Here is a 19,477-nt window from a genome sequence, read left to right on the forward strand (position 1 = left end):
CAGTGCAGAGCTGACTCTATGCCTGATTGTTGGAGCTGAGTACATGGATGAGTGTTGGAGCTGTGTGTATGGTGAAGCACAGGAGCTGTGTGTATTGCTGGAGCTGCTGTGAATGCACTAAACTGTAGCTGAGCATCAGTACAGAGCTGACTCTATGCCTTATTGTTGGAGCTGAGTACATGGATGAGTGTTGGAGCTGTGTGTATGGTGAAGTACAGGAGCTGTGTGTATTGCTGGAGCTGCTGTGAATGCATTAAGGCTGTAGTTGAGTATCAGTGCAGAGCTGACTCTATGCCTGATTGTTGGAGCTGAGTACATGGATGAGTGTTGGAGTTGTGTGTATGGTGAAGTACAGGAGCTGTGTGTATTGCTGGAGGTGCTGTGAATGCACTAAAGCTGTAGCTGAGCATCAGTACAGGGCTGACTCTATGCCTGATTGTTGGAGCTGAGTACATGGATGAGTGTTGGAGCTGTGTGTATGGTGAAGTACAGGAGCTGTGTGTATTGCTGGAGCTGCTGTGAATGCACTAAGGCTGTAGCTGAGTATCAGTGCAGAGCTGAATGCTGCTTGAGAGAAGTATGAGAAAGATCTGAGTGTGTGGTTGAGTGCTAGCACTAAGTATATGTATGTAACACATAGCCAAATACTGCTTGGCAGAGTATGAGCAGGAGCTGAGAGTAGAGGAGAGAGATTCATTGTTGAGTTTGGGAGGTGAGTGTTGGAGCCATTTGTAAAAATAAACAATGGGGTTGAAGGTGTGTATATGGGATTATACTGCGGGGCTTTAATTCTGTGCTAATATACTGCACATTATAAGAAAGTTGTCATGACAAATGTTTTATGATTGATGCTGTAACATAAATCATGGGATTTATGTTGTAATATTTGTAACAGTCACTTATGTTACTAATGATACAACATAAACATGTCAAGTTAACAATCTTTTCTTTGTATTGTTGGTTAGGAAACAGTGTGGACATCAAAAACAACAACAGAGCCGCCCTTTCATTAAATGAAACTGTTCTGTTATTCTCCTAGAATATAGTGTAGTTTAGCCACATTTACTGCTTAAATGAATCATACAAGAGAGGGGACATTGATACCTCCTTTATACTGTGTGTTTGATGGTTTTCTTGCTCTGCTCTGCGAAACGCGTTTCTCTGCCGAAATGCGTTTGCAAGATACAATAATGTTTAATTATCCACAGCAGATAAATTTTTAAGCCATATATCTATTAACTGATAGTTATACCAGTGGAATAACCTACCATTCTTTTTAATTATTATTATTTAAGTATTTCAAAGGGGGGGTGCTCTCCCAGAACGTTTGTCAAATATTAAGAAAGGGGGAAGGAAAAGGGTTCTGTTATTGGAGGCACTCATTAATCTATAACTGCTAAGGTGCAAAATGGAAACGACCCGATCTTCACCAGCTCGGAGCAGGAGAACAAATCCAATGTTTTTGTTAAGTGGAGATGCACGACCATTCCTAAAAACTCTCCCTCTCCACCCCTTGGTCTCACTTCAATAATCTTGCTGTGTAAAATGAAACTTCAGTTTTGCACTGCACAGCACAACTACCGCTAACATAGCAAGAAATGCCCTCACTTCGCCAAGCTCTTTGTATCAGCACGGTGGCTAAGTGGTTAGCACTTCTGCCTCACAGCACTGAGGTCATGAGTTCAATTCCCGACCTTGGCCTTATCTGTGAGGAGTTTGTATGTTCTCTCTGTGTTTGCGTGGGTTTCCACCGGGTGCTCCAGTTTCCTCCCACACTCCAAAAAACATACTGGTAGGTTAATTGGCTGCTAACAAATTGAACCTAGTCTGTGTGTCTGTCTGTGTGTGTGTGTATGTTAGGGAATTTAGACTGTAAGCTCCAATGGGGCAGGGACTGATGTGAGTGAGTTCTCTGTACAGCGCTGTGGAATTAGTGGCGTTATATAAATAAATGGTAATTATAATAATAATATCACCCCATACAAAATTCTGTGCTCCAAAAACACCACTTTCTTGCCCTGCAGATCTATGCACTTGAAATCTGGATGCAACAGTACAAATAAAGGGGGACATTACACTAAACGCTGTCTCTTGCTTCATTCACTCATGTTACCAGGCTCAAGCAACCTAGGTCAGATAATTAATAGTAATGCTAAGCAGTACTATTGTTTGCAGCACAGTGAAAATTGGTAGGTCACTGAAAATGAGGAAGAAAAGAAATATCAAAAAGCAAAACAAAACATAAAACTGCAGCTCCTACAATAGAACGGTAAAAGCTGGGGCTTTTTGTTGAATATGTGATTTACATAAAATACTATAATTAGACTGTAAGTTCCAATGGGACAGGGACTGATGTGAATGACTACAAAAGCCTCTGTACAGATCTGCTGAATATGATTGGCTCCATAATCATAAGCGACAATAAATAATATAATATACAACACTGTGGGGCAACCAATCAGATTCTAGCTGTCATTTTATAGAATGTTCTAAATAAATGATAACTAAAATCTGATTGGTTGCTATAGGCAACACCTCCAGTTTTTCAAACCCGCAGTTTAGTAAATATACCCCTATGCATCTAAGGGGTCTATTTAGACTACCGTACATGTACAACACTAATAACACAATGCTAATATTTTATCATAGCCATTTAATTTATTTTAATAAAGGCTCCACTTTATGGATAATTTACTGTCATGCTTTGAACGTGCAGTGATCCTCAGGAATAAGCTTTGCTTGGTCCATAACAAATTAGGCTAATGAAGGCCATGTCTGATTGGTTACTGCCATTTGGATCATGTGACTCATGGTGGCTCAGTGGCTGGGGGTCATGAGTTCGATTCCCGACCATGGTCTTACCTGTGTGGAGTTTGTATGTTCTCCCTGTGTTTGCGTGGGTTTCCTCCCAGACTCCAAAAATATGTGTGTGTTACGGAATTTAGACTGTAAGCTCCAATGGGGCAGGGGCTAATGTGAGTGACAAATATTCTCTGTACAGCGCTGCAGAATTGGTGGCGCTATATAAATAAATAAATGATGATGATGTGACTAAATCACTCTCACTGAGTGCTGACATTGTCTTGACTTACACGGGAGTGGTAAGAGTTCACCTGAGTGCAGGGAGGGAGGGGTTTGTAAGTATCTTCCAAGTGAAAGTCAAGGCTGAATTTTCGTAAGGAAGAACAGGGAAGATCCCATTGTATTCTGGGCCGTGTTGGTGGAGGAGAGGGATACATTAAACTCCATTTATGAAGCACACTGGATAAATTACTTTGGTTATTGCACTGCTTCACCTACATGGTCAGCCAAGCGCACTGCACAGGTCACGTCTACAGTCTGCTCCACGGAACGTCTCCACGCTCTGAAACCGCGTCTAGGAGGAACAATCTGACGAGTTACGCTGTGCAAAATATCGTAAATGTCACATTAAAAAACCAACCTCCTGCCATTAGCCTCCTGCTCCCCCCTGTCCTTAAGCTGAGCTTATCTTTCATTTTTGTTTGTCCTCAATAACGGCTTATATTGATCCTGAGATTGAGGGAACATTGGGATTGTTATTATTACATGTATCATGTTTAACATTGAACTTGAATTTCACTTCTATGGTGTAATACAACAGCAAGGTGCATACTGTGTCCCGTTACTAGTATGGGACAATCTCTGCCAGCTATCAACTGGTACAAACTTCAGTAAACATCGTTGTGGAGTACAAGGTGTGCCCTCCACGCAGCAGGGAACTGGCCTAAGAATGTGCCAATAAACAAGGCCTCATTCAGCCTAAATCTTCCCTCTGTCGGGGCAACTTCTCCTCCTCCGCATATTGCGCTAATTGTGCAAATCGCTTCTCTTTTTTATTTTGTGCATCTTAACTTGTATCCAATGAGTGCAGACAGGATCATCACACTGCGAGCATCATGTAGACTTAGACAGGTGCTCTGGACACATCATCATCACTATCAGTTCATAAGCTGCACCGGTGACTGAGCTGCAGCAAGTTTCAGGTCTCTGTGTGTCTGAGCCTCAGTCTACATAAGTCACATTTGCTCCAACACGTCCTTACATGCCCCCTCCTACCCCCATTCTGCCTCTTCAATCACAAGGGGCCGCACGTGGCCACAAGGGCAAGATGTCACTCAATCTACATATGGCCGCAAATGTAACTACTGCTTTGTGGGCTTGTGCAGAAGTGAAAGAGGGCATAATACGTGAAAACACAGTATGCATCCAACTCTACATGGGCCCCTACGTGTACTACTGGGCATTCTGAGAGCAGAGAGGTGTACATTGTGTGCAGTAAGGAGTACAGCTGGTGCAGTGTGGAGTACACTGGGTGCAGGGAGGAGTACACTGAGTGCAGGGAGGAGCACACTGGGTGCAGTGAGGAGAACACTGGGTGCAGGGTGGAGTACACTGGTGCAGGAAGGAGTACACTGGGTACTGGGTGCAGGGAGGAGTACAATGGTGCAGGAAGGAGTACACTGGGTGCAGGGAAAAGTACACTGGGTGCAGGGAGGAGTACACTGGGTGCACAGTGGGTACATTGAGTAAAAGGAGAACTATTAGTGCAGGGAGGAGTATACTGGGTGCAGGGAGGAGTACACTGGGTGCAAGGAGGAGTACACTGGGTGCAGTGAGGAGTACACTGGTGCAGGGAGGAGTACACTGGTGCAGAAAGGAGTACCTTGGATGCAGTGAGCAGTACACTGGGTGCAGGGAGGAGTAGATTGGGTGCAGTGAGCAGTACACTGGGTGCAGGGAGGAGTACATTGGGTGCAGTAAGCAGTACACTGGGTGCAGGGAGGAGTACATTGGGTGCAGTGGGCAGTAGGTGCAGTGAGCAGTACACTGGGTGCAGTGAGGAGTACACTGGTGCAGAGAGGAGTACACTGGGTGCAGTGAGGAGTACACTGGGTGCGTTGAGGAGTACACTGGTGCAGTGAGCAGTACACTGGGTGCAGGGAAGAGTACACTGAGCACAGGGATGAGCGCACAGAGTGAGGGGATTGTCTAGAATGACCTGGGATTCCCAAGTGAGTCACAAGCAGAGGAAGCAACAGCTGCTCTCATGCACCTTCTGTCAGGTCTGACACACAGTCAGCAGACACCACACAGCGCAGCCCCATCCATACTGCCCACCGAGCCTCTTATGGGGGCTGTGTCCCTCCTCTGCAAAACAGGGACAAGAATGGATGAGCCCAGGCCCAGTCTATTGATCCCAACATATGCTCAGAGTTTGTGTTTCCCGGAGCCCTGAGACATTTCTTAACAAGGGTTTTACATGATCACATTTCCTAAGTGTATTTGGAGAAGTGGAAAAGCTGACAATTGTCATTTTAAACACCAGCCAAGAAGATGACTTCCTTGTTACCACAATCCAGCAAACAATTCACTAAAGGTACTATGAAGAGCATAGAGCCCCATTAAACCTCCCATGGTCTGAGGCAACCCCTGTCCTAGAGATGTGATGTCTGCACTCTGTGCCACAGCAGCCCCCCTCCCCGGCCGCTCTGGGTCCTGTACATGTACAGCTGGGAGCCAAGCACAACAGTGACCCCCCCCCCCCTCCCCGGCCGCTCTGGGTCCTGTACATGTACAGCTGGGAGCCAAGCACAACAGTGACCCCCCCCCCCCCCTTCCCCCAATCTGGAATTAGTCATTATTTCACTGTTTGCCCAGAAGATATGATTGTATTTCACAGCGGATCATATTTCTTCTATCTTTCAGTTTTGGAATCATCCAGGAGGATTAGAAAACCAAACTAGTCCCAGAAATTTGGGATAATTAGACATAAAAATCTAGAAACAAACATTAGTTCAACAGGAGGGGAAAAATAACAGCCCTGAGGATTAATGACCCTTCATGTGCTAGTGTAATATACACTCAGTACTACAGAATACATCAATGCTGCATTATAGTACGGTTAACTCAAGATAGATAGATAGATAGATAGATAGATAGATAGATAGATAGATAGATAGATAGATAGATAGATTTTAAATAAATAGATAGATAGATAGATAGATATGTTTTAGATAGATAGATAGATAGATAGATAGATAGATAGATAGATAGATAGATAGAAAGATTTATTTTAAATAGATAGATATTATAAAGATTTTAAATAAATAGATAGATAGATAGATAGATAGATAGATAGATAGATAGATAGATAGATAGATGTTAAACAGATAGATATTATAAATATTTTAAATAGATAGATAGATAGATAGATAGATAGATAGATAGATAGATAGATAGATAGATTTTAAATAGATAGATATAGATATATAGATATAGATAGATAAATTTACCTTAAACTAATAGTTACCATAGTGAAGTTGAATTTGTAGACTTCAAATCATACTTGACAGGTTATGACAAACAACAATTGCTATAAATCTCATATTTCTTAGTATGTGCCAATTTTGCAACATTGTCTATTAAATGAAAAAGAAACTGGAGTCATCGTTTATAACACAGGTACAGCTACAGTGGATTTATATTGGATTACTTGTATTAATTGTGACACTAGACACACATTGGAATGACAGTCCTAGGTGCACATTAGTTGTAATGAATGGGTGTCTACGTGTCCAGCCATCTGAGGCGTCTGTGTGCTGATTATTTATAAAACAGAAAGTGTTGCACACAGCAGTTTTAAAAGTGTTTCATCAGAAGTTTAAAAAAAACAACAATTTAACTGCAACAATGAAAAGGGAGAAAATATATAGTCCTAGTCTACTAAATTCTCTGCAGTGTTTCCTCTATTTACTGACAGCAGGGAGTTTATTCCAGTTACTAAACTGACCACGGCATATGGCTGCATATTTAATAGAAGGGTTAACTGAGCACCCTACTCCAAGAGTGCCCGAGGAAGCTGATCGATTCACTCATCAAGAGAAAGTTTCCTCCTCGCCCCAGTACACAGGGAACTGGGGCATCCGTCTGACAATCTACTTTTCGGACATAAATGGATTAATTTTAAACGTAGGGTGCAGAGTTTACTTGCAGATAATACAACCTTCCTCTATTCACACAGCACAGAACATGACATTAGTATTATATACAGTCATTCCAAAAAGCAGGTTATAAGAATGTACTTGGGTTTCACAAATCAAGTTCAAATCGTGTTACAAAACGCATCAATTTTGAAAATATATTATTATGGTACTGACATACTGTCAATTTACAAATATAGATATATATACACACTATATATATATATATATATATATATATATATATATATATACACACACACACAATTATAAGGGTACGGAGTTGCAGTAATAGTGGCGTTCAAAATATATACATAGATATATGTGCATATATATATATATATATATATATATATATATATATATATATATATATATATATAGTTTCTACATGAACAATTATGAAATAAATTGCATTTCAGGTATACATTTATTTTCTCTCTTTCATTATATTTACATACACTGCATAAAACATTTAACGGCACTCATTTTAGGGGTTATAAACACAATTGAGCATTCATTAGCGCATACAACACAAGTCAGAAAAATCGTATTTCTATGCAATTTTTAATAACCTAACATTTTTATCATCCTATTGAGAAGATTAACAAACTGCACAAGAGTTACAGCTGAAATGCTCAATGGGCCGTGAGAATCTGTCTGTGAGACAGCAGATCACTGGTTAAAACACTTATGCTCAATGTCCTCCCTTGGGATGTAGTCTTGAATTAGTTAATATTGCTTAGTCCTTACTACATTGCTGAACTCCAGATGTAGGGTATATCTGTCTTCTTAGACCCACACGACCTGATTGGCTTAGAACCTGAACGTCACATCACAATCTTTTGACTGATGATTCAATTAAGCATACAGTGAAAAAAAAAAAAAAACTACACCGTTTTCTCTAGCAAACCCATCTCAGATCTGCATATATAACCTCTTAATTATGACTACTGAGTTACATTTCTGACATATGCTAGCTGCACACATTCATCAAACAGTCCGACAACTTACTGTCATCCTATAAACTGTAAGCTATCCTATGCTGTCTTTCCTCCTCCAAGTACATGCTATCTAATCAACAGAACTGTCACTGCTTAAAAATATATAAATACAATATCAATAATGTAACAATGTTATTTAAAAAAAAAAAAGAAAGAAGAATAATACTAAACAAAGACAATGCAAACACAACATAAACAAGCAGAATTAAATCAATACCAACACACACAAAAAAAATAACAATATTTTCTTTTAAACAATGATTTGTAATGTAGAAATGAAAAAAATAAATTAGACAAAATAAAGACAATGAAAAGACAAACAAATATAGAAAATCAGAGGAGAGGGATCCATAAGTCAGGTTTGGCCCCAATATGTTACAGAACAGATCAGAGCAGACAGCTGTGTTTAAATGCAGAGGTCTTGATTGCAGCGCTGGGATCTTTGCAGGGATATCTCAGTAAGTTTAAGTTCCTTTAGGTTATAAGATGTGTGATTGGTGAAAAATGTTCCCAGTCTTGTATCCAGTAGGATTTAGTGACGAAGATAATAATGCCAAGAACTTGATGGCTGGGGAGGGTGAGAGAAGAGAATAAGGGGGGGGGGGAGGAGGAGGAGATGAGGTAGGGGGAGTGAAGGGAGAAGAGAGAAGTGTTTTCAGGGGGGTGGGTGGTGGTGGGGGGGGGGGGGTAAGGGAGGTGGAATTTCATTTCTTCCACTAAGCGTTTGCTGAGACTTCAAGGTATAATCTATCCCAGATCCTTTCCCAGAGAGAAACTTAGTGATCACGTTTTTCACATGATGCTCACGTTTGGTGTTCAATTATCCCTCCCCACAAAGATAGGTGGCGTGTGTTTCAGAATCTGTACTCTCACAACAAGAAAAAAATGTCATTAGCAAAAGCGTAGCACGTCAGTCCGTCCCCAGGTTTGTGTTTCCTGAAGTGGCAGTAAGAGATCAGTCCTAACCTGCTCAGCAGGAATAACGGTCCTTCTACCACTACTCCCTGGCTTACAATATATCTAGGAGCTGCCCTCATCTACTTATCCCAGGTCTTCTTCTTCATGATCCTCTACACCTCAACCCAACTTCCCACAGGACTTTAAAGGTAGGTCCTTTACTTATTTTATCCAATATATGCAGGTAGCCCCCCTGTTTCAAGTACCCCCTTTGCACCCCAATATTATTTTGATATCTCTGGCATCTCAGCACGCTTGGCTTTGCAATAATTTCATTTACCTGGCTGTGCAGGTAGAAATAGGTAATAATATTACAAAGATTAAATTCTTATTTTTATTATTTTTAAAGAACTGCACATTAAACTTAATGCAATAGTTCTGTGAAATGTATAGCATGTTATATATCACAGCAGTACTTAAAAGTTTGCACATTACCTGTAAATGAGTTGACAGAGCGTAATATTTGCAGAAATTCTGTCTTTAGCCCATCTTGGAATTGACTGCGCCTTCTGTTTCTAGAAACATTTACCCGGGTCATTTATTATTATCCTGTTAATTTAACGAGTTCCATTATTGTGTATTTTTTATTTATGTGTTTATTTTGTGTCTTACCTAACACCTCAGCCCTGTGATTTAAAGAAGTCACCTCTGGATTGTGATGGGTTATAATTGATCTGTAAAGATCCATTTGGCAACCAGGACATGTTTATTTTATTTTATGTTGTTAGATTTTTTTTTGTAGATGGATGACATATTTTCATACCAATGGAAATATGTTTTAGCACATAGGGAAAATATATGTTGGAGTTACAGTCATGTGCAGTGTGTGATTAATGAGAATTTCATAGTTTGCAAAAAAAACAGTTAGTTCTCGCCATTTACCTCCTATGTTTCCTCATTTGAAAATTACTAAGAATCATCTACTCAACATGTTTCCCTATTAAAAGTTGTTTGTTATTTGCAAAAATGACAGATGCCCAAGTAGTTACATGGTGCACTTTTTGTATATTATTTGGTGAAGTTGTTTTTATCTGTGTTTGCAAGTTGTGTTTAGATGTGTTTGTTTTGCTGTAACACACATAGCAGGATCCACCATATACACATCCTTATGCGTGTTTGTACACAGCTTTTAGGAATCTGCATTTGTAAACCTTCCTTTGACACGTTGAAAATGTTTGTACTGGGGAGATAGAGGGGCTGGGAAATGTACATAGGTGTTATAAGTGGAGAACAGCTTACAACTCTCTCCTAAAGGTTTACCAGATAGTCAACTAAAGGTTATCTAGGATGAAATCATGCAGGGTAAGGGTTAATTGTCCTTGTCTTACGGGTTGCATCTGTTCCATGTTTTACAGCCCCTGTTTAAACTAATCCCCAAGTTAGAGCCCTTTAAAGATGCAACAACTTGAAGATGGACTTAATTTTTTTTTCTTTTGCAGTCTTGTTTCAGACTCCACAGCCCCCCTTACCCCCCCCCCTCCCTAACATTTTGACAGAGACTATCTAAAATGTAACTTTTTTTTTTTACTACACATTAAAGTTTACACCCCTAAACAAGACCCTGCTGATTCACAGACACAGAATAAGAGAGCCCACAAGCCTTTCACTTACGTGACATGTGGACACAGCCAGAGCTGATAAACACGGGACAGTTTGATTCCTTGTTACTTCTTGCCTATTGCCAATACATGTGGTCACAGTGTCGGTCTTCAGCCTCCTGGTTCACAAGGCTTAATTACAGTCACTATCCACGGATCTGCATATCCCATTACACTCATAACACAAAGTTGTGCAGAGATCTGGGCGAGGATGCAGGGGTGGGTGGGTGGGTGGGGGGGAGATTTGACTCATCAGTCCACTCAGGAGTTCGGAGTCATTTGCAAGATGTAGTTCTTGTGTGATCTGCTCACCGGTGCAACCCTTAAAACAACAACAAACCAGGGGAATATATTGTTTAAAAAAAAAAGAGGAGGAAAAGGAGACCCTAGTGCAAGGCAGGAGCCAGGAAGAGAGGGGTCTGTGGGATATTTAGGGGCATTATTTGGCGCCCTGCTTTTTAAATGGGATCTACCAATGCCCACACTGTGCTCTGTTTGGTTGTTAGAGTCTGCGTGCTGCTGATACACTGTCGAGTCCATGAGAACTGGCGTCTGATCCACTCTTATCAATGAAGCAGGAGATCATGGCGGATGGCCCCAGGTGTAAGAGGCGAAAACAAGCCAATCCAAGGAGGAAAAACGGTAAGGACTGCGCAGAGACCCCTTCCCCTTGTGCCCTTGGAGAGGGTGCCCCGGCCGTGCGCCTCTTGTGTGTCTTATTGTGGAGAGTTGGGGGGATCCCAGAGTTAAGTGCCAGGGACGCCGCACTCACAGCTCCTCTTCTTGTCAGACCCCCCTCTCTCTCTCCAAGAAGGGTCACAGCTTTGGGGTGGAGGCAGAGTGTGGGGTTCCTAGGGTCCCCCCCAGATCTGAGCTGGGAGTGGGATTGGGGCAGGGGTGCTGCTGAAACTTTCTGTTCTTTCTTCACAAAAAGTCTGTCTGACATAACGGTTCCTGGAGGCAGCTCAGCGATGACACAAACCGCTAGATCTCTTTCTTCTCTAATTCGCAGCTCCCAGCTCTTTGCAAGGGGCCAGGCAGCAGAAGGCTCCCCCAGCAGCTTCCCAGTAACCCCCCCGAGCTAGCCAGCAATAGCCACACAGCAGCTTCCCAGGTCAGCATTAGCCAAGACAGCGCTGGGGGGGACCCTAAACCAACCCCAATATTTGCCTGTAGAGTACAAGCCACCCCAGCAGCCAGACAGCGTTGTCACTTTCTTGTTTTGTTTCTTGTTTTGTTACGATTAGACCCTGAGCCTTCATCTTTATGGGGAGGAAGGGGGGGTGCTACAGCAATAAGGGGTTCTGCTTCACAGAACAGCCAAGTATTCCGGGTTCCCCGCCCTCCCCCCTAAAAAAATCCCAAAAAAAAAAAACCATCAGTAGCTTTAAGTGTCTGGTTTCTCCTAATGTCACTGTTTAAACGTGAAACTTTAATGTTGCAATTAGTAAACAGCATCAGTGTGTAGTAGGGGATGATCTGGGTGTGTGACTGCTGTGTGTCTGTGTCTTTACGTATCCCAAGCTGTTAGTTTGCTTTCCTCCTTGGCTTTAGTGGTCGGGGAGGGAGGTGGGGGGTGGGCTATGCTCCTAGACCACTTCTCAGCCTGTTTTCTTGATCACTAGCTGCCAAACTCTTCTCCCCACTTCAAGAAACTTTTTTAGGCACGAGAGCTTTTAATGAATGGTTTTGGTGGGTTCTTAACTTCTTTTAATTATTTTTGCACCCCTTGGAATTAACCCTCCCAACGCCGTGGTGTTTTGGCAGCTGCCTGCGTAACCCGTAGTCAATGTTTTATACCTAAATTGTGACTTGTCCTATATTGATTTAATTCTTTTTTTTATGTTGAAATGCTGCTGGGGCGAAAGTGTTGATTCATTAATAAGAAAACTGTTGTGTCCCCCCCCCCCCTCCCTCCCACCAGGTCTTTCATCTCTTTGTTTATTTTAGTAATTAAAAAAATATATAGTGTTGATTACACACCCTGGTCAGTTACAGACGATTCACTAGCGCTATCTGTCTCTAAGTATTTTCTTACCCTTGTCTGTCACTGTTAAGGTGGTCCCCTATAGTCAAGACCTCCCATTTCACTCAGACTGACTTAGCTCAGGCTACAATTACATGTAATGTTTCTCTTCTACCGTCTTCTGTTCCCTGAGTCCTTTTTATTAAATGTTGGTTATTGATTTTGTTACCAATCAATGTCTCTCTGTGTGGGGGTGGGTGGGGGCATCCCTCCCCTTTGCCAAGTAGCCAGAGAATGTTACTGATGACTGGATAATAAAATCTTCTGTGTCAAGTATTTTATTTATGTTAAAGAGCTTTAAGCAGGGTCGACTGTGACCCCCCCCCCCCCCCCCCCTAGTACAGTACTGAAGTTAATTTGTGTTACCTCTCTTCTATATTGGGTACACGTCATGGTTGATAGGTATGGCACATGTCTTGTGGTTTATCTTTGGTGATAATTCTTATTTCCTCCCCCCCACTTAAGTAAAAAAACTCTCATTTTCTGTAAATACAGGACAAGGTGTGACGGGTTATAAATAGATTTTTGCAGTCATGTTGCAAGTTACAAATGACTTATGATTCAATCACACCTGCATATTTGCTATTTTTGGCATCGCTTTGAACTACAAGTTTATAATGTGTGGTTTTCTGAATAAAACTTGATTTGAGATTGCAATATCACAATGATTACTTTTACCTGCATTAGGAATATCAAGGGATAAAAAAATAAGTTAATTGTGTCTAACGTTTATTGATTTGATTTAAAAATAAATCAAAACCTTTAAACTCATCTTTATTATAAGCAGTTATTTTATTTGATTTTATACACATGGCACCTTTTTGGGACCCACCAGAGTTTATCTAAAACTGAGTTTAATTTTTTTTTCCCACTGTTTCGTTCTCCTGAATTTCTGGAGTCTATCTAGTCTGTATCATTACTGATAACATTAATATATGATGATGTATATGACAAAATAAATATTATATATAACCCCTAACCCAATAGAAGAATGATCAGTGGATGGATGTGGGGATAAGAGATATACACAGAGATGAAATCAATAAACAACAGAGAGAAAAACAGAAAGCAAGGAGACAACATCAGACCAAGTGGAAATAGATGAGGAGAAGGGGTTTTGTACCATTGAAAGACTGGTAGTGTTCAGGATTAGATGCAAATGCTTTGTGCAATGACTGAAAGAATTAGGCGGAGAGGAGGGGACCAAGAGACGCATCTGGGCTTTTGAAAACTAACCCTGATGATTATTTTTTTTACTAGTCTACTCTAATTGATCAGGAATTGTGAGGGGAGTCTGCTGAAGACATCTCATATCATAACTATATATATGTAAATATATATATAAAAAAATGACAGGACAGGAACATCTAAGTGAATACAAGGGATACAAATAAAACAATGTTCAGATTGTAACTCAGGACAGGCAGAGTGTACGGCAAAGTTTCACACTTTTTTTCAGATGACCTTAAGTCTCCTGATCACCACTTTGTAAATTTTCTTGCCACAAAAAGAAAAAAAAATAACTGCTAAGATTACAGGCTTCCTTGTACAAGATAATTAGCACACAGTGTATTGTCAGGCATAGCTAGCTGGCTAAAATGAAACTTTAGCCTGTCTTCTGTCAAAGCCACACCAACTGTTATCGTGTTGTGTAATTCTGGTTTTTTTTGACCCCTATTATTTAAAACAAAAAAATCCGATCATCTCCCTAAAGACCCCCCCCCCCCCAATATATTCCTCGATGTTTTCATACATCGGGAAATATTTACAGCGCTTTGTAATAAAGTTCTAACCAAACAGAAAATCGTTCTTCCGACTAGAAAGATAAACTCGGATTGCAATGGAGTCATTTGTGTGCTCTTCCTACAACTTTAATCCCTATTTGCCTACTTCATCCTTGTAATCTTGTTTATAATTTTATTTTATTTTTCTCTTCTTCTATAAAACTAAGAGTGTTGATGGATTAAATAAATTGTGTGTGTGTGTGTGCATAAAAAATAAATAAGAAATAAAGTCAGACTGTAAAGCTGCTATTATAGAGAGTTGGGGGAGGCAGATATTCGATACTGTTTTGTATTGATCTTTTTGGTGATGCTTTGATCTCTGCCCAGAAATGGGATGTTTTGTCTTCGATATTTGCCACGTTTGGAGATGCATTTCCACTATCTTTAACGAAAGAAAAACAGATTTTGCACAAGAATTTGCATGATTTCAAATAATATTACATCTAAACCTTTTTGTTTGTTTTGTATCAAACTCACGTTGGAAAAACATACCTTTATTTAGAGCTATTTAGTTATATATTATTAATAACTTCTAATTTCTGTATCTGTTATAAAAGAGAAAATACAATATATTGCTATAGTTTTAAGATATTTATTCGCTTATTTATAGTTTACATTTTTTTTAACATCTTTTACAAGAGTAGGTGTTGAGTAAATATTTTTGCAAGAGTAGCAATGCTAAAAACTGTTACTTTATTGTCACAGATTGTATCTGTGTGGCTAAATCTGCTTAGCTGTAATAAATGATTTTCCTAGCCTGAAAATGAGTTGGTCATATAATATATAGCTGGTTGTAATACGTGGGTTCAAGCATATTGTGTACAAAGCAAAGCTTGCAGGTCATTAAGAAATAATACCATTATGACACAAGGGGCAGTTAGTGGAGAATTGTGCAATGACCCTTAAGGTGGGAAGCTTAAGAATAGGTCCTGTATTCAACATACGTGGTGGGGAATTCAGCCCTTATAACTGTTTTCTTTGACGTGTGCTATTGAAAGGCTTTAAGGTGCATTTTCCATGTAAAAAGGCTTTGTCCCCTATTCTGTGCTCCCTGGCTATCCAAGGTAGTCGGTATTTTGTGCCTGTCAAACAGAAAGGGATTGCAGGTTCAGAGTGACTATAGACAATTGATTGTCTTTGCTTAATGTCGTTCATTTGCATGTTTATAAGGACAATAGTGCAGGGTACCCAATGTACTATTCAGACCGGCATTCCCACAAGGGTGCAATTGTCTGAATAGCCCAGGCAGACACCTTTTCCTGATTACTCTTTGGTTATCTTTTTAGAAAATGAAGAAAGGGAATTTTTTTCTCTCTTTTTAAAAAAAAACAAAAAAAAACAGAGATAGAGAAGACAGTAAAGAAATATCCAGGCTAATTAATTAATTTCTTAGTAAACTTATTTCTGCGCTGATGTGCTGAGCGTTTGGACGTGAATGGCAACAGGGTTTAAATGAAGTGTGTTATCCCTCTTTTATTTGGTGTACAGACTAGTCACGTAAAATAGCTAAAGGTGCATAATTAAGTTGAAAAAGCAAAAGTGCAAGAGCCTGATTTAGTGAACGTTCCTGGAGGGGGTGACTACATAAATATTGTGCAGTTGTAGGAAGTTTAGAAGGAAATGAGACAGAAGAACTGGAGGATATGAAACCTTTAATATTTCTAGGGACATAAATATATATATATATATATATATATATATATATATATATATATATATATATATGTATATATATATAGTATGTATATATATATATATATATATATATAGATATATATATATAAACATATGTATGTGTGTGTGTATATATATATATATATATATATATATATATATATATATATATATATATATATTTATATATATACATGTATATACAGATAGATGTAGAAACATATTTATATATATATATATATATATATATATATATATATATATATAGATATATGTATATATGTATATAAGTGTTTTTATATATATATATATATATATATATATATATATATATACATATATATACATATATATATATATATATATATATATATATATTTGTTTTTTACAGGTCAACTGGGAGACTCCTATGTAAAATGCTGTCCAGTCAGGTCATACATTAAGGAGACACTATTCCATAACGCACAGATGGATTTATAAATGATATACTTATACTGTGGATACTCCGGGGACTGTCCAGGACAGTGGGGGTCTGATGGGAAGTTGCAGCACTATTGTGCACTGTTGACGTGCCTGTGGATTTTGCACACACACACACTGGCACACACACACTGGCACACAGACACACTGGCACACACACACTGGCACACAATCACACTGCACTGCACATGTTCCGTTAGCTGAACCCCTGACACGGCGGTCCTGTGGATGCCTTAGGTATGATTTCACTTTCGTTCACATCAATGCTGACCTGAATGCCTTTCATATCTGATCCGCTGTGTCTCTCCCAGTAAACATCCCCTGAGGGATGAACAAAGAAAGGAACTCTTCTTCTTCTTAATCACAATTCAGCCCTTTGCCGGCAGGGTACATTTGCATTCTGCAACAGAAAGCCAAGATGAAAAGAAAAAAAAAAAAAAAGAGAGAGATGAGGGGGTAGAGGGGGGTGGGGGGGTGTAAGCTAAGGGTGTAGTCAGAGTAAAATAACTTAGGTGTTTGTGGTTGTTTGTTGGGCTTTCCCTAGTTACAAGCCTTATATAGACCCTGCTGTAAGCAGCCCTAGCCCCACTGACAGCCAGATAGTGTTACAACAGGGTACTTACTATTCGTGGCCTTTGCTTTAGCACTTGAGGTAAAAAAAAAAAAAAAAAGTCTCTCAGACAGATCAAATTCTACTCTGTGAGTCTCCCAGTACAAATCAGGTGTATACACACTTCAGCCAGACAGACATCCATCTGTCCTCCAATAATAGTAATGATAATAATAGCAGTTATTATTACCAAGGTTATTATTTTTTAAAAAAAATTATAATAATGCCATTTGTCACCCATTTCATATCTACTCCCTGTGATAAATCTCATTTAAATATAATCTGTATTGCTGAAGAATTTTACCGTTATAATTGTGATGCTTATTTGTGAAGTGAAAGGGTGTGAGCATTTTATCTGGATAATGAGCACAAAATCTCACTGATTCCCTTATATATCTACTTTTTTTTCTTTTCAAATGAGTATTGTTAGACCAAAAAAAAAATAATACTACAACTCACGCCCCCCCCCCCTTTCCTAACCCATTCCAAAAATACACAGAGGCATTTGGATATATTTTTTACTTTTAATGATTTATTTTGAAAAGCATCCAGACTGCAGAGGGGTTTCTGAGACAGAATTGTCACAATTCATGGCAGTTTTTAATACCGATTTATAAAGTGTAGCAGTAAGTTTGTTGCATGGAGGCGATAGGGTTGAGGGGTCTCTCGAAAGTGGCAGGTTTGTCACAGTGAGCAGTGATAAAACTATCCTGCAGATACAGACAGCTTCTCAAGAATAAATAGATTCATGATATATTCTAGCTTGAAATAAGAATCCCTGGTTAGTGGATGCAATCGCCTTGTGATCTGCTTCAGGACAAAATGCTGATTATTGATTCATGGGTGTAGGTAGTTCTTCTCTGAACTTACATCTAACATCTATTAAAAAAAAAATAATGAAAAGCAAGATGTTACAAGTTTTAAAGAAACATGTGACACAGATTTGTGAATTTGTTCCCAGACGTTACAGGAACATTGGTACAAAAAGGGATTATCCCTACACCTTCATCCCCCCCCCCCTCTCTCTGCTATCCCCATGACCCAAACCATGGAGGATTTAGACAGATTTACTTCAGTAAACACCTTTGGACACTTGGGGAGGGGGGTACAGGATTCTGTTTGCAAAAGGGAGCCTTTTGTTAAAAAAAAAGGTTTACTAGGCAGCTGTGATATTAACCTAGAGAGCAATGCTGGAAAACTGCTTAACTCCTTCTGAATTAAGTACTTTCACTCAGAAGATAAGATCTGTGTTTTATTGAGTTTTCTTTCAAGGTTTCTAGACATGATTGTTTCCAAAGAATTAACATGCCAACAAAAAAAAAAAAAAATCCTGATAGAATCCTAACACCATCTTTGTACCCCCTGTGTGCTGGAGAGACAGCCCTGAAAAGCACGAGAGATCAGTGGGTATGTGGTCTGAGCAGCAGGGTGAAGCCAGACCCCCCTCCCGCCAGCCCCTCTCTCTTCTCTGGGCTAACAAACTTCACTCACTGCTCTCTGTCTGTCATCGGTTATGTCAAAATAACTAATTTCTTTTTCCTTCTGCAACATAGAGATTTAACACATTTCTGATGCAGTGCTAGAATATAGATTCTTGTACTCTTGATATTTCTGTATGTAACCCTACATATATATATATATATATATATATATATATATTTGTGAAAGATGTAGCAATCCCACCTCTCATCTGAACCCATTATCTGCCTTTTAGTTAAACATAACCCAGCAATCTTGTAGGGGCTGAAATATGTGTGTACAGGTGTTGATTTTGAGTTTAAAGACAACTTCCTTATTTAGTTAGGAACTGCAAGTGTCACTGTGGGAGCAGCTAGTAAAGTGTGAATTTTCAGCCTATGAGACATGACAGGATTAAAGGTGTTTGTTATGGTGTTACACCTTGCACACACACAGTTCCCTTTGTCACAGCCTCCTGGTGATTTGACAGCGCGGTGTAGATCAACTTCTCTTGTAGGTGATACAGCAGTCTTCCAGTAGAGTTATAAATACCCCCCCTCCCCTACTAATATTCTCTCCTGTGCACCTAGCTCTGACAGTCACAATGAAATATCAAAGTATAGCTTGATGCCTTCTGTGTGGGATGTGACCTTTGTTGGATCCTGTGGCAGGGACAGAGTTAATTTGCAGTTGTGTTAGAGGGTCAGCTCTTGTGAGCAAGACTGGCTCACCTTCTGGGTCATTGAATGCTCCAGTTTTGCCCCGATTGTACCAAGTGGCAGAAAAATGTTGGCGCTATAAGAATAAAAAGTCCGAATTACAAGGTCATCTAATCCCTCTTTTCCTGGATGACCTCAATTGTGAGATTAAAAATACTGCATCTAG

General features: G+C 39.7%; 1 protein-coding gene across 2 annotated transcripts in view; it reads left to right on the forward strand.

Annotated features, from left to right (window-relative positions):
• Positions 1-8,725: 8,725 nt before the first annotated feature.
• ZEB2 (zinc finger E-box binding homeobox 2) overlaps positions 8,726-19,477 on the forward strand; it is a 106,198-nt gene continuing 95,446 nt past the window's right edge. For both annotated transcript variants that reach the window (XM_075180931.1, XM_075180932.1), the window contains exons 1-2: positions 8,726-9,111; positions 11,067-11,202. In XM_075180931.1, the coding sequence (XP_075037032.1) occupies positions 11,130-11,202 (73 nt within the window). In that variant the 5' untranslated portion in view covers positions 8,726-9,111; positions 11,067-11,129. The remainder of the gene's footprint in view (positions 9,112-11,066; positions 11,203-19,477) is intronic.

The sequence above is a fragment of the Mixophyes fleayi genome, chromosome 7, assembly GCF_038048845.1.
Source record: "Mixophyes fleayi isolate aMixFle1 chromosome 7, aMixFle1.hap1, whole genome shotgun sequence".
Lineage (NCBI taxonomy): Eukaryota > Metazoa > Chordata > Amphibia > Anura > Limnodynastidae > Mixophyes > Mixophyes fleayi.